The sequence below is a fragment of the Neolamprologus multifasciatus genome, chromosome 16 (genome assembly GCF_963576455.1).
Source record: "Neolamprologus multifasciatus chromosome 16, fNeoMul1.2, whole genome shotgun sequence".
NCBI classification, from domain to species: domain Eukaryota; kingdom Metazoa; phylum Chordata; class Actinopteri; order Cichliformes; family Cichlidae; genus Neolamprologus; species Neolamprologus multifasciatus.
In genome coordinates, this window is record NC_140454.1 from 9312299 (window position 1) to 9328445 (window position 16147).

At 40.1% G+C, this 16147-nt stretch overlaps 1 protein-coding gene across 3 annotated transcripts in view; it reads left to right on the forward strand.

Moving 5' to 3' along the window:
* The first annotated feature begins 897 nt into the window (after window positions 1-897).
* The window catches only part of kdm6a (lysine (K)-specific demethylase 6A), a 46265-nt gene continuing 31015 nt past the window's right edge, over window positions 898-16147 (forward strand). For 2 of the 3 annotated variants that reach the window (XM_085135327.1, XM_085135329.1), the window contains exons 1-5: window positions 898-1419; window positions 1566-1629; window positions 6061-6169; window positions 6458-6507; window positions 10353-10411. In XM_085135327.1, coding sequence (XP_084991453.1) covers window positions 1256-1419; window positions 1566-1629; window positions 6061-6169; window positions 6458-6507; window positions 10353-10411 — 446 coding nt within the window. In that variant the 5' untranslated portion in view covers window positions 898-1255. The remainder of the gene's footprint in view (window positions 1420-1565; window positions 1630-6060; window positions 6170-6457; window positions 6508-10352; window positions 10412-16147) is intronic. The other variant, XM_085135328.1, reaches the window with a different exon arrangement.

The following is a 16147-nucleotide window of genomic DNA, read 5'->3' on the forward strand; positions in this document are numbered from 1 at the left end:
TGTTAGGACACAGGTATGGGCAGCTAAAAGTGTGTTGGTTGTGACTATTTTGTTTTTTAAGAATAAGTCTAAATGAGTGAATTCCAAGTGGAGATGGTTAGCCCCCTATTTTTCTAACTGATGTTAGGAAAACAATTCCTGACTAATTCCTGACAATAACAGGTTTCATTTATTTAGGTTATTTTTGCACTATTGAGTTAGCAGAAGAAATTCTGCCGTGGCTTATGCACCAAATCCATGAATGAGTTTCGTAATAACCCGGTGTGCCTAGTGGTAGAAAAAGACAAAACAGATAAACAAAAGAAAGAATCGATAGTAAATATATTAAAATATTATTACTAAGTTTTATATAGCTTGTTATTTTTATGGGGATTTGTTTATATCTTTTTTTTGGGAACACCAAGGCATTGTGTTCATTCGCTAACTGACGTCCTCCTGAAGCTTAAAAAAACAGATATTATAAATAACACGGCACAAAACTTCAAAAAGGGAATAGTTAAAGTTTTCTGGACCGTTTCGTCACTTTAGTTTACTTTCTATGGTTCATTTCACAGTTTCTTCAGTCGTTCATTTTTTTAATTCATGTTTATTTGTGTTATTTGGAGGAACATGAGTTCCCAGTTTCTTGAGCTAATATCTATCTATCTATCTATCTATCTATCAATCAGTCAAAAAATACATGTGCGACGTTGCAACAAATACCCTTGGCACGTATGACAGTTATTTTAACCAATACGTTACCTACAAAAACAGTTACGTAATCATAATATAGCCTGAAGAACCAATCGCAGGACGTGAGGCGGGACTTGGAAACAGATTTGATGTGTACGTGCGCGCGTTCGTTCGCGCGTTCGCAACACGTCAACAGGAGACCACCACGTGACCGCGGATGCCGCGTGCTGATTGGGCACAATGAGCAGAGGGCGTGTCGAAGGTGGCGGCATGCGTTTGCCTGTGTGACACAATTACAACAACTTTGAGCCGATGGTTGGGGAAGTTTGCGATATTATAAAATAACACTCAGTCCTAAAACCCAACATTACATCAACTTCATGCATAAACTGGCACTGGAATACACGTTGAGTTTGATGTACAATGAGGAGTGTGGAAGATAACTTGAAGGGATCATTTCCTTGAGGATTTGGCAAGAATTACACTACGCCCCGTTTTAATCCTGGATAGGTGTGCAACACTTTCGTTGTGACTGCATTTTGGCGGAGTTGCTCGGTGCCGTTGATTTTCCCAGTTCTTTTCCATGAAATCGTGCGGAGTGTCGCTCACCGCCGCTGCTGCTGCCCGGAGTCTCGGCGTTGCTGGTAATGACGAGGAGAAAATGGCGTCGGGAAAAGCGACTGAAATCGAAGAGGACTTTCCGAAGCTAACAGCGCAAGAGAAAGAGAGCTTGGTCGGAATTGACAGGTTAGACGCTCTATTGTGTGAATAGTTTAATTCGCTTAGTTTTTTTGCAATTAATAAATTTTCTTCGCGCAGTTGGAAACAACAATTGCCCCCCCTCCCCTCCAAGTAATACGGAACCGCCTGTGTTGTCTGTCCTCTACTTGCAGTTCACTGTTTGGATTTCATAGGCTTCAAGAAGATGGCGCCAGAACGAAGGCCTTGCTGTTAAAGGTATGCCACAGAATAGGATCACAGTCGCCGCTCTCCGTTATCTCCACAGACGAGTGCATATCCCATATGAAAGACGTGGTACAGACCTCCCAACGCCACTCTTGGTATAAGGCTAGCAGCGACATACACAAACCATAATTTCCCCAACTTTGAAGCTGAACCAGCGGGCTGAATGTACAAACCAGCCCTCAGTTTTACATCATTGCATTCGCAAGACAACACGTATAGTGCCAGGTACACAGCGAGCCAACTCCAGTGCATTTCTGCTATGTTTATTACTATGTTTAGTATTAAACATGCCCAAACTAGCCGACAGGGCTACAGTACGATTGCAGGGAGATGGGAATCTCCACCCTGCTCAAATCGGTGGTTTCATCGGTAGTTGAGAGTAGGTACCATGTACATAGCGTTTTATGGAGTGTTGAAAACATACTTGGCGTAGCAAAAATATTGCTTTTAACAAAATCCACAATAAGTGGAAGGCACGTGTATGGGTGAAAAAACGTATTACAGTGGTTATTACTAGTTAAGTATTGCTAGATAGTCAAGCACACGTTGTAAACAAATTTAATACTTTGCTACCAAGCCAACTTGGTGTTTCGTATCTAAAAGCATTACAGCGAGCCTGATAATACGGTAAACGCCGACTTTCTTGACTTTTACCGAGAGGCGTTAACAGAAATATCAGTGTCGCACTATGTCGTCCGTCCCCTCCTCAGTAACTGCAGGTAGAGTTTGGTTTGTGCGTCAGCTCACTCTGTTAGCATGTAGCAGCTAACTGTCCAGTGGTTACCCACCCACTACCCCCTTCCTGCTCTCACTTTTAGCTATTACGCCATAACCTGGAGAACACTAAGAATGAAAAAAACAATGTTAGGTATTAATTTAAGCTTGCAAAAATAATGGCTGCTCAACTTGGCGCAAGATGGCGGTGATAGGGAGAAAATACCTAGCAAAGGTTTGCTAGCTGACTGGCTAACTAGCAGCGGTGGCTGGGCTAACCACCATTCGCATAAAAGATACAACGACGGTGGCGTTCAGTGTTTTAGAACAAAGGTGCACGATTAAAGTGCAAAGAAGGGTTTACAGTTGATTGCACGGTGTCTGTTGCAAACACATCAACCTTGTTCATTCAGTCAATGTTACTACAGGTGAGCTGCCTGTGCTGGATGTGTCTTCAACATGTGGCTTCTGGGTTTCTTGTTGAAGCGGTTTCTTGGGACGTTGTTTTGTCAGGGTCTACTTTCAGATTAGGGCCGAGCCATTACACTCATTTTTTGCACATTTGTGGTGTTGCTGTCCTTCATACTCTGCTGGATAGCTGGACAACCTGGCCGTTCAACATCATAACGTTAAACTTACAACGTCTGGTTGTTGAGTCTTTCTTGGCGATGGTGTTTTAGATTGTATCCCATTAAATACAGTTGTGTCTTCCAAAATGAGTCTTTTTGGAAGACACAACGAATATAAGAAAAATTTACCTAATTCTTCTTATATTCTTTCCGCATCCTACCATTTTAAAATTTGGTGTGACTAATTCTTTGCACGATGCTCTGTTCAATGAATGGTGAATATTAAAAACAAGTAGATTTGTCGTCGTAGAGTATATAATTTGTTTAAATGGTTTCAAAAGTGGTCCTTGCTGATTGACACCGTCTCTACAGACTTCACTTGTGCACCAAAAGCAGAATTCGTGAGCAGAACAACAATAGTTTCAATGTGCATGGATTTTTAACCAATTAATGATACATCACAGCCCTTTTTATGTTAGCGTAGTTGTATGTGCAGTGACGAATCATGCGGGAATGTTTTTCTTCTAGACCACTGGATAAGGTGCATGGTGCACAAGAAAAATGTTTTCAGATTTTTTTTCACGAGGTCTTGTAATAACGAATAACTGAGTCAATTACCTTTAGTACTTTGCCAGAATCTCTCAAAAATATGCCTCTGCTGTAAACAAGCAGTATACATATATGGAAGGTTGCCTTTTTTGCAGAGCAGTAGAACTGACCACAGATAAACACTATGCATGTTTTCAGGATCAGTGCAGCTAGTTAATTATATCTGTCTAAAAACAGTGCAGCAACATTGTGCACGCAACGTAGCCGTACAGTGAGATGGATATCATTGTTTTGCAAAGTACACCTGTCAGGAAAAAAAAGTGTCTATGCTAGACCGACGTGCATGGGATTCAGAAGGATGGAGTGCTGCTCACGAGTTCTGCAAAACAAGAACCAAGACCAAAAATAAGGAACCATTCTGTGTTGGCTGTTGCTACCAGGCTGATTTCCAGTTCTTGCACTAACATTATCCACTACTACCTCTTTTCCATCAACATAGTGCTGGTGTGTAGCCAGTTCTGCCTTGGTTCCCATTAGACCTCTAGACTCAATTTGAGCGTTTTAAGAGCTAGTTATTGGGTAGCTTTGCTTGCAGACATTGGGTCATCTACTATTGTAAAAAACAAAACAAAACAAGGTAGTAAGATACCTGTAGTTTGCTCTGCCTATATTTCTTGCAGTGACTTCTCCAATAGCCACTGAGATCAATGCTTTCAGCTTCAGTTCAATCAATGTGATAGTGCCAGTGTTTTAGAACAGGTTCTAAAAGGAGCATCCGTGACAAAGCCTTAAACTGTAAATAGATAAATACTACTGATATTTTTGCTGTGTTTCAAATATTAATCTGAGTCACATCACATGACCCTAACCTGACAGTGATAAAGTTAGTTTTTTGCTGAGTAGGGCTGCCATGATTAGTCGACTAGTCAGATTACGTCGACTATTAAAATTGTCGACGACTAATTTAATTGTTGACGCGTAATTTGAAACTTTGTAAGATCCCAAAAGACGCAGGAATAAGTAGTAGGATTTAAGAGTGTAATAATGGACTGAAACAGAACATGGTAGCACTGCATGTACAAGGATGCCAGCTGCTATTAAACCTTGAAGAAGAAGAAGAAGCTGTGTCCAGTATCGTAGCTGTGGCCAAATTCAGGAACCGCATCCTCCTGTGCCCGCATTTGTAGGCTGATTACGTTACAGCGACACGACGAAGACTGTCCAAATTTGAAGCCTCCAACAAATGCGCCCTTCATTTCCCTAGATTTGAAGGATGGGTCAGGTGTATACTTCATGTCACAAAATAAACGTTTAACATATTTTCAGACGAGAATGTAGCTGTGTAAACTTCAAATATCTGCTCGGTTTATCAAGACACCACATATTTTCAAAAGCGCTCTGACGTTTTCGGAGACGTCTGTTACCCACGAGCTCGATAGGTAGCCGGGGTTCAAGGTTCACTAGAGCCTGTGAGAACACCGGACTCCCAACAAATTGTTTACGAACCCACAGTCGTCTTTCCCTACTCAGGTTAAACATGATATATAAGTCACTTAGATAACTTGAAAATGTTATTGTTTGGCTTTTTTTAGTATTTTATTTGTTCCTTAGTAAATCGGTTTGGCTGAGATTAAAGTTATAGTTTTTACACAGCTGAATAAACGTCAAGCAGACAACTGATTATCAGAAGTAGACGGCTGAGTTTATTAAACTTCAACGAAACAATCTGCAAATTTCATTAAAATTTAATAAACTATCATCTTGTCTTTATTTTTAGTTAGCACATACCTTAAACACTTAAAGTTGTAAGCTAATGATAGTTATATAAGAGCAGATTCATGCTGGTGTAATAAGCTGTACGTTTTACGTCCAGTGGATGCATGATCTGATTAGTCGACTAATCGCAAAAATAATCGGCGACTAGTCAACTATCAAAATAATCGTTTGTGGCAGCCCTATTGTTGAGTTGTAAGCTGGTATAAAGAAAGTTCTGTAAAGCACTTTGAGTAATCAGGCAGAGTAAAAACGCTGTATAAGCACCAGTCAATTTACAATTTATTTTCTGTGATTGTTACCAGCTCAACAAGACTGTATTCTGTATGCCCAAATTCACAGTACACTCTGTTCAGTTCACTTACCATTTATTTTTGTCAGTTGAGTTACATTTAATTTATTTCAGCGGTTCCAAATGATACAATTTTTTTTTCCGCCTTTATTTTACCCTCTCATGTACGCACCCAGTCATACTCATCAGTCATTTGTCCTTAGTGACTGCAGCGCGGGCTATAGCACGTAATTTGTATATCCATTGTTTAAATACTGACTTTCCAGGTCCATATTTGGGCACAGAGCTGGTACTATGCAAAACAGGTCTAGAAGGTTTGAAAAGGATATCCCTTTGATAGTATGTGAATCAACTGTGTCAGAACGTTACCTCCAATAAAGCTCATCCGGTGACCTAAGCATTGGTCGTATCGGTCCTTTATAGCCTCATAACGTCTCTAATATGCACAGGACAAACTGAACATCTACCTTACTGTCGTCAGTCGCACCCTTTTAAACTCTTCATTGCTATCACCCTTTTATTTAGGCTGTTAGCTGCTATGATGCCCTCATCCTGAAAGCAGAGGGAAAAGTGGACCCTGACATTTTCTGCCAGCTTGGACACTTCAACCTTCTGCTGGAGGACTATTCAAAAGGTGAGAGACCAGAGTGTAGATGGCTCCCTGTTCCTGTCAAATCTGCTTCTTAGGATCCACTAAGACATCTTTTTTTTTTTCCCAATAAAAATTTGACTTCACTCTTGTTTCTTTACTCTGCTTGAAAAAATGTTGATGATAAAATATTCAGATTAGTTTATATGTGCTTTCCTGCTGGTAAGCGTTGAAGTGTAACAGAGGTAAATATCTTTAGCTTTTAACATTGTCACTAATTGTTTACATCCTGTTGAGTATTTCCCTCTCTCTGCTTTATGTTCTTATATTTAGCATTATCTGCATACCAGAGGTACTTCAGTTCACAGTCGGACTACTGGAAGGTAAGCTTTCATGACTCTTATAGGTAACACAGCCATTAAAAAACTGTATTCATTTATTTATTTTTTAATTTGCTAGGACTGATTTTTTTCTGGGATACACAACATCCCCTATTACCAATTTTTCTACTGCTTTTGTTTTTGAGCTGGCAGAAAGGCACAGGTCAGCATCAGAAACGGTGCCTTAAATGCGCTGCAGGTACTGAGGGGCGGTAGAGGCTAACAACTGCTCAGATGCAAGAATGTTCAGCATGTCATTGTCCTTAAACAGTGTGCACATACCAAACAATGCTTGACTGGTTGACAGTTAGTCTGTAAAATGCACCTCAGCAACCTGCTTTAGATTATTCACTCCTAGTCCAGAGCCACTGCTGGAGTAGATACTGTGATTGACAGTTTGATATTAGTTTATAGAGCTTGGAGATTGGTAGTCATGTCAGTGTGGATATTCTTTTTTGCTGTTTAGTTATCCTGCTGAAACTTGAAGTGCATTCTCTGAATTGGATACAATACCAGGAAGATGGGGTGGATGGATGGAAGCATGCAGTTAACTAAATGTAACAGTCTTGCAAAGACAGCAGCAAACATGATTTCATATAAACTGGCTTGATTACAGGTCATTTAGTCAGCAGTATTATGTTACCGTTTTGAAAGCTGAAGTTTGCCAAATGTTGCCAGCTAGTTTGTGTTTTTTTTTTTTTTATATCTGTGCAGAGACCAGAGTCACTTTGGAAATGCTGTGGCATGAAGGTTAAAGGCTCCTTTCTACTGTTTGTTTTGAACTATCGCAATTCCGCTTTTCATAGCCTTTAAGAGGTCAGGGGATTTTGTTATTCTGTGGTGTGTCAAAGGTTTAAATGTGCATTGGTGGGAGGCTTTGTTCCACCTCTAACTTGGGATTTTTTACTGTAGTCACTTATTACTTAGGAAGAGACTGTAGCAGGATGACAACCTGTCTAAATTGCAGTTCCAGTGACATCAAATTTGCATCAAGAATAACCATGGCTTTACAGCAGTAACTAACTTACTACTGAATGGAATAAAATAAAGAAATAAGGCTAGTCAGCTAGTCTATAAGTAAGTAAGATTTATTTATATAGCACATTTCACAGATAAAAAGTGCTTTACAATAAGATCAGACATACAAGTTAAAATTAATTAAAAGCCCGTTTGTATAAAAATGTCTTCAGCTGCTTTTTAAAGGAGTCAGTAGAGTCTAGAAAACAGTTACAATTTAATCAACAAGATAACTGATTTAACCGAGATTAAACAGTGTCCCAGAGCTAGCATGTGTGTTTTGCCACCATTAGTCACATAATTCAGGAAAGAAATTCTGTCTTAAATGTTGCTGAAATGTCTTTCTCATTGTGCTGTGCCTAACACTGGGCACATGATGCTGCAGGTAGCACTGGCAGCCTTCTTTCCTTGTAGATTAGTGCCCACAATGTGGTTATTTAGTGTTCTGGTTCATATGTCGGTTTCTTTTGACAAAGTCTACACAAAACCATTCATTAACGGAGCAAAGTAATGCAGAATCAGTGGCTAGCAGGGAATCATCTGGATTACTTTACATTTAGCTAGTTTCAAACTTCCTATAACCACAACAAGTAAGAGAGAGAGATGCTGGTGTTTGGTTTCACTTCAGCACTGAAAGCGACCGAGCTAGAGAGAGATGGTGTAAGCATGTTCGCTGGAGCCTTAGGTCATATCAACACACTTAATCACAGTTTTTGGTTAAAGAAAAACTATGTCTTTAAAGCCCAAAAGGTTGATTCTGTTCATCTGGACGTAGCATTTTCAGTGGGAGAAACATTTCATCACTCATCCAAGTGACTTCTTCAGTCTCAGCTGACTCCCCAACCTTATAAACAGTGCATTTGCACAATAACTGAAACCAGCCCACTGAATGGGCTGTGAGGTCAGTTCCTTGATCATTAATATGAAAACCATTGATGAAAGACCACTGATTAATGGCCATGAGAACCATTCAGAGAGTTGGGGAATGGCTGCAATCACAGCAGTGTAAGATGGCGAAAGATGTACCCTTAGGCCTCCTCCTGGAGTCTAGATCAACAGAATCAACCTTTTGGGATTTACTTACCTGGATGACTGAGCATACATCAAGATATGCCTGCAAAACAAGCTATCTTAGTGCTCCCATTAGCGGCCATTGCTCTGTTGCTAATGTGCAGTGTAGAACTGAATGAATAGACTTTAGATCGATTGGTATCAGAGCCAGTTTTTGAAGTCCGGATTGGACTGATATCCAGTCCAGCTACTGGATCGGTACAAACGAGCATCCCTTTTGGGGATGCTCGTTTGTTTTTATTTTTTTTTACACTGCTATGCTACAAATGAACTACGTTTGTTATGATTTTGTTTTCTCCTATCATCACAACTTTTTCAGTATTTTGTTGCTAACTGCTTTGAAGCAAGTTCATAGCATGGCAGTTTTAAGCTTGTTTTTCTCCAGTGTGGTCATATGATTTGTTGTCTTTGTGCAGTTTTTTAGTAATCCCAAGTTTTTTGGAAAGTGGAGTGGCTGTGCTGAGAGTTTGCACCTGTAATCTGTCTAAACTAAAAGCAATAAGGTTAAGTTAAGTGTCGTGCATCCTCTTAATTTAGCAGGACAATGCATAGCTTGTCCTGCTAAATTACAAGTGTATCATGCCTGGCATGAACTAGCACATTAACTTATTTGTATGGTTCACGAGGATCACAGACAATATTGTGAGGGGGAAAAGCAAACTTAATATGGTGAGAAAGAGGATCACAAAAGCACTTCAGGGGAACGAGACGAAAAGTGCTCTATTTCTGTCTACCCCTCCACAATTACCTCATCCATAATCATGGTCCCCCATTGTGTAATTTGTTAGCTTAAACCCCAGATCAGTAGTTTTTTTTCCTTACAGCATTATTTGAACTTTAGTCGAATTGTCCAGTCATCTATGTTATGATGGTTTCCAGCCCGTGCTCTTCATGTGCTTCAGCACGCCCATTAAACAGAGGTGTTGAGAGTTCGATTGTGATCAGACCTGACAGCTCCCTGCTTACAGCTCACCACAGTGAAGTGATAATGTAAGCTCGTAGTCTCGATTCCCCCCGCCCAGTGCCAGTCCCAACGAGACTGCCTCCCTTTAACAAAGCAAAAATAAATACTGTAACAGAAAGACAGTGTTTTATTTATGAAATAATGCATCGTTTGTGTGCCATGTATAGATTACTGCACTAATATGGGGGAAGGGAGACAATGACTCATGACTGATTTTGGACATGAGTTAAACTAAAAACCTGAACCAGATTTCCATATAAAAGGATCACTGAGATAGAAAGTTAGAAGCAACATGGGGTTGCTATAGATGGTACAAAAAAAACGGTGGACCTGAGAAGTGAAGCCAAGGCACAAGTGCCTTCAGTTGCCATTCTTTCAATGGTCATCCATCCATCTTCATCCGCTTTATCTGGGGCCGGGTCGTGGGGGCAGCAGCCTAAGCAGAGCATTTTGACATTTAAAAAACAAATAAGAAGAAGGATTCAGGGCCCCAAAATTGAAAATGGAAACCTTTTTTCTTTTTTTGGCTATTGTTTAGTGTGGTGCTACTTTCTCTCTTCTATCTTTCTCTCTGTTTCACCTCAGGGAAGAATTCATTTAAAGTGCTATTAAAGGCCTTGAAAAGTCATACATTTAACTAGTATTGAATGTACAGTGTATAAACATGTTTTCGTGCCATCAAGGTTATCCTTGCTAGCTCTTACTTTAGTGCTAAATTCTGTACAGTAAACAATGAGCTGAAAAACGTCTGTTTTGCTGTTAACAACAATTTTCCAACCTTTGGTTTTCTCCACAGAATGCTGCCTTTTTATATGGCCTTGGCATGGTTTACTTCCATTATAATGCATTTCAGTGGTAAGTACTTTTGAAAAAAAAAAAAAAAACGTTTCTCATTGCATGTGTGATCTCTGCCAGTTTTATAATTGGTTTCTCCATGAACCAAGTGGGGAGAAAAAATCCTTTTCCTTTGCTGTGTAACGGTCTGACCTTGTGGTAAATAAATGCACGCTATGTCACCCCTACTTTGTCTGAGGACCAAGAAACTTGATAAAACCAGAACGGTTTCAGGGAAAGACGGAACAGTTGCAAGGCAAGGTTCCCCTCTGGACTGAAGGCTGCCTTTGTGTATCAAGCTAATATGCAGATAAGAGTAAGAGAAATCCTTTTTTGAATTCCCAGTGCTCAATAGGCACTTGGCATATTATTGTCAGGCATTAGTAGTGTGTGTGTTTGTTGAAGTATTGCTTTCCCAGCTATTGGAAGTACACTTTTCTGTGTTTATGTGATTTATATGCTGTTAACAGGCACTTTTCATCATTAAATGTTTACATCTGTTGCACTAGAGAAACTTTGTGTGTAATGAATGATGTCTTTGTATTCCATTAAGTATTCCCAGTAAGCCAAGAGGCACTGGCTGACCCTCAAGGTTGTGGAATTGGTGAAAGTTATCACCACCTCTGCCATTTAATTTTTAAAAAATTACACATGCTGGTAAAAATATTCTTGACTCTTTTTTTTGCTTTCTTAAATCCTTTTAACCTAGGGCTGTTCGATATAACGATATATATCGGATGACAATATAAAAATGTCTACCGTTTCATTTTACACTATCGTTTGTTTCGTGGTGTCGCAAAATAAAATTGTTTACGGCAATATTTTTTCATGGTTTTGATGGTCACTGTAGTGGCTATATTAATTTCTTAAAGTTCTCTCTTTCTCTTATATTTAATATAATCACACTACAGACAGACAAGCGACTGTTTTTATGGGTTGTCGTTAGCAACAACGACGGTAAAACCACCGCGTGTGTGCTTGTTCCACATAAACCTTTCACAATAAAGCTCGAGATCCTGTTGAGACTTTTCAAAATAAACGGAATCACGTGAAAGAGCAGATTATTTACGGATGAGAATTAAAAAAGAGCCGCCAGGTGCTAAAAAATAAACCTTAGACTCAAACGTTAGAACAGGCTTTTCCCCGCAGCACGCCGTGTAATAAATACTCACAAAGAAAACGGCGGCCGTTACAACTTATGTCTAAAAATGTATCGTTTCATGCATCGGTTAAAACACTCGACTCCAGCTACATGACGCGCAGCTGGAAACACTTCCCGCAAGTCGAGCTGTCCGAGATTCACAGAATTTACAGAAAATGTTACATTTTTGTGATTTATATCGTTATCGGGACGATAGAATTCTTATATCGGGATATGGGATTTTGGTCATATCGCACAGCCCTAGCACAACAGACTTTCCACTTGTGTATCATGATTGTATAAAATCTTGGAGGCTAAGACTGTATTCAGATTGTTTTGTTCTGCTGCTGCCTGTGCTGGTGTTGATGTGCATGAGCGTTGACACTTATTGCTTTAGAATGTAGTAGATAAGTCTGTGATGTGAGTGTAGTCATTTTGCAGCACCGACCGAAGTCCCATCAAACAAATCTTGTAACCAGACTTGTGGAAACCAGGGGTGTAGCTTTCTTATATACCAGGCTGTAGAGGCTGACCTGCTGCTGTGTCTGTGCCTGTTACCTGTGGGCCTGTTGATTTTATTGCTTTCATAAGCTACACCAGCAGAACATCTTATTTTTTTCCCTTAGCCCAGGGGTCTGCAACCTTTAACACCCAAAGAGCCACTTGGACCCAGTTTCCACGCAAAAGAAAACACTGGGAGCCGCAAATACTTTTTGAAATCTAAAATGAAGATAACACTGTATATATTGTTTTTTTTTTTTTTTTTACCTTTATGCTTTGTGTGAACAACTTAAGTAAGTAAAGTTTATTTATTAAGCGCTTTTCACAGACAGGCAGTCACAAAGTGCTGTACACAAAGATTAAAATAAACAATACAATCAATAGACATTATACACAATGTAAAAGATCAAATGTAAATAATGTAAAGAATATAAAATACGTAGATCAACAAAAGGCTTGTTTGAACAAAAAAGTTTTTAATTGCTTTTTAAAAGAATCCACAGAGCAACTAAGGTGTGTTGCTTATGAAATCCACGAAGTGCTACAGAGAAAATTACATTTTATTTATGTAATTAACACATTTTGAACTCTTAAAGAACTATAACAAAAGGAAAAACACCCAGCTGAACTAAAATGATCCAGCAAACAAAAACTGCTGTGAGCCGCCCCCCTTATATCGCCTTTGGGCTTTTGGAGCCTTGACCTGACTTTTAAAAAGTAATTGGAAAAAAGCACTATGCTGCTAAAAAAGGAAAAATAGATATTTGCAAAATTCCGCCTAAACATGTATTTTACCTGGTTAATGTGTGTGGCGGGGCGTGGTCTGCAGCGCCGCTGCATGGGAGGCGGACGCACCTGAGCGGCACCCGCAATCACACCTGGCTGCCTTAAAGTCTGTGCTCTCTCTGCTGTTGTGTTGTCGGGCTGTGAGCTGAAAAGCTACAGCCGGCTGTATGCGTACAGCAACCGTGTGTGAAAAGTGGTCAGTAAAGAGATGCTGAAAAGCGTGTTCATGCAAACATCGTCGGGTCTGCCCTGATATGTTTACAATAAGACTTATGGTCCCGAACCTCTGCGCACAGCATCTGCAAAACGGGGCTTTCATCTTTACGCAGGACTGTAAGCTGTCATCTGTGAGGCGTGAGCGGTGTTTGTTTTAACATGGTTCATGGTGGAGCTGCTGACATAATGTGGATCCGAAGATCCATAACTGGCCTACCTGGGGTCGAAAGTCTCGATAAATGCACGGCGTTTCGGCGGGTATACCGGCTTCCGCGAGTGTGACACTTATTTTGAGCGGTGAAAAAATAATATAATATAATTTTATTTTTATATTTCAAAATCACAATAACCTTCCAATTTAGAACTACAAGTTAAAAAAAGAACTAAACACAAATAAAATACACTTCAGCTAAATACTTCTAATTTATTTTCCCAAACCACCCGGAGCCGCAGTATAAGGACAAAAGAGCCGCAGGTTGCCGACCCCTGCCTTAGCCTAAGCCAAGCTTTTAAAGCTTGAAAACCTTCTTTAGTGAGTCTTTTACTACATTAGTGCTTTTTGCCCAGTAAGGGACCACCTTGTTCCTGGGTCTATTTCACTGAATCCCCATTATAGAACTTTTACTTTGATTTAAGATCAAATACTTTTAAGTAATGTCCAGCATTTTTGTCTAATGACCAACCAATGTATTATCATTGGTTGGTCATTAGACAAAGGCAGATATTTCCTATCAAATTTAAAATTACGTCATACATTGCAGTGCACCGGCTGCAAATGCACCTGTCAGGCTTTAGGATCAGAAATGACTACTCGTCTGTGCTCCTTCAGGTTCAGGTTCAGGTTGGATTAGCCCTCTTACTTAGAAATACTATTGTCAATAACTGCAGTCCACACCAGTATAGTTGGAGTCTACTGGTGGGGAGTGAGACTCAGCAGCATGACAAGCCTTCCTGTTGGGAAACATAAGTGGGCTGCTTAGTAGTCCCTAACTCTCAAAACTGAAGGAATGGCTCAACAGCAAATCAGTAGTTGTCTTTGGATGTGTGAAAAAATGCAAAGGAATAGAAAAAATCTGATTGGGTGGCTGTTACAGTATTTTTCTACTAATACAAACTTGGGTCAGCTCGGCTCGACTCAAGGGTATTCCATTAGGTGCTAGTATCTGGTACCCAGTACTCCATTTTTTATTACTGGGATTCCAAGCAATCTGAAAATGTGACGTCAACAGACTGACGATGAGTCACATGAGCATATCTCTTTCACAAAATTCAAAACTCTAATTTTTAACACCGGGCAACTAGGGAAAGGGCTTCACCTGCATTAGGTGGTACTCAATTTTAATGGAAAAACGACCAAAAAGGGGATCGGGCCGAGCTTGTAAGGTACTATTGGAAAGGGCTATTAGTGTAGCCGAGAGACCTGTGCAGAAAAAGTCTGTGTACAATAAAGAGGAAAAAGATTTTTATGTGAAGTTCTAAATGGTTAATCTAAGACTGCTTGCATGTTTCAAGTGATAAACTATGTCTGAGTTTGCTAAATTGCAGAGAATTTTTTGTCTGCAGAGCCTGCATATTCATCCTTTGCCCTCTTGGTCGCCATATGTAATTCCTTTCCTAAGTGCTTTCTGAGTCTCTCAGTGCAAACAGTGGTAGTAGAGCTGTACAGTCATGTTTCATTCACACTAAGATGAAACCATGGTTTTGACAGGTTTTTGAATCTGTTTGTGTAAAACGGCTGTGAGTGTTGGGGGATATTAATGGGGGAGGGGAGCATGTCATGTTGGGACCTCAAGGTCAGATTACGTCAACTTGAGCCGGAGGCCCAAAGGAATGCTGAGCTGTCAAACGGTGAATGTTACTTCACAACGCTGTAGTTTTGCATATCCAGAGAGGGATGCTAGCCTATGAATCACAATCCTGTGATTCTTAGTGTTTATTAAAAATCAAAAGAAAGCCACAATGGAAGGATAAGATATTAGGTCATAAATGCCATGCTAATTTTGATGTTGAAATAATGTTGGACATTCAATTTCAAATGGTCACCAACCAGTAGCCATATTTCAGATGTGCACCTTTTTGTTGTTGAATGGTTTTTTCTAAAGGCCTGGGTCGCCCTCTGTTCAGCCTTTGGCTCGAGTCTGCCTTATGCTGTGTGTCACAACCTATTTGGTAGAGCAGCTTCACTTTGGATTGTGCCATTTAGGGAGGGGAGGGTGAACACAGAGGGGAGGGAGAGAGGGAGGGCCCAGATAAACAGGGAGAAGGGAATGAGGGCAATGAGTTCAGTCAGGCTGCCGTTTGTGTGTGCGTGTATCTGCGTGTTGCACACAGTCAGCAGTGAGCTGAGTGCCCTGCCATACAGGAGAAGGGCTTCGTGCTGATATGCAGTTGCTATTGTTGTCATAGCTACACAGTGAGTGGCTTCAACTGGAGACTAGTATTTGTCTGTGTTTTAATGGACTCTCGCCTCTGTAGGTTAGTTTATTTCAATATTGCTGAGAGATCGGTGCTGAAATGTTGAAAGGCTGCTGTCATGCTAGCAAATTTACGATTGCTCTGACACACACTACACTTGTGAAGCCAGACCCGCCGATATAGACCAGATCCACTCTGCAGATACTGTTACTGAATGACAGATTTTTAGCTTTGCAACAAAATGACAAGTGTTGAAGAGAAATTTGGGGACTTGAATTTTCAAACTGCTGAGCATACTGTCATCCTTAAATAATCGCTCTCCATTTTCTGCTGGCTGTGCTATATTTGACATTACAAGGACGGATTTGTTTAAAAAAAGGAGGGAGGGTTTGCATGTGCACTTTGCTTTTATTTTACAGATAAAAACAAAACGGTATAGCGGAAAGTCTGTTTGCCTTTTTCTGGGCTGAACTGAGAAATTAGTTTAGCATTTTGCTGGCAACTAGGGACCAAGATATGAAGTCCTCTTGTTAGCTTTAATGGAACATTATACCATTGTCACGTCAAGTTTATGTGAACTGAAACCTGTTTCAGACTAGAGTAAAAAAAGTAGGATGGCAAACTGTGCAACCAGGAAAAAACACTGGTAAATAAGCTTGGCTTTTGGGTGTGTTTGTTTGTTTGTTTGTTTTTTCTGT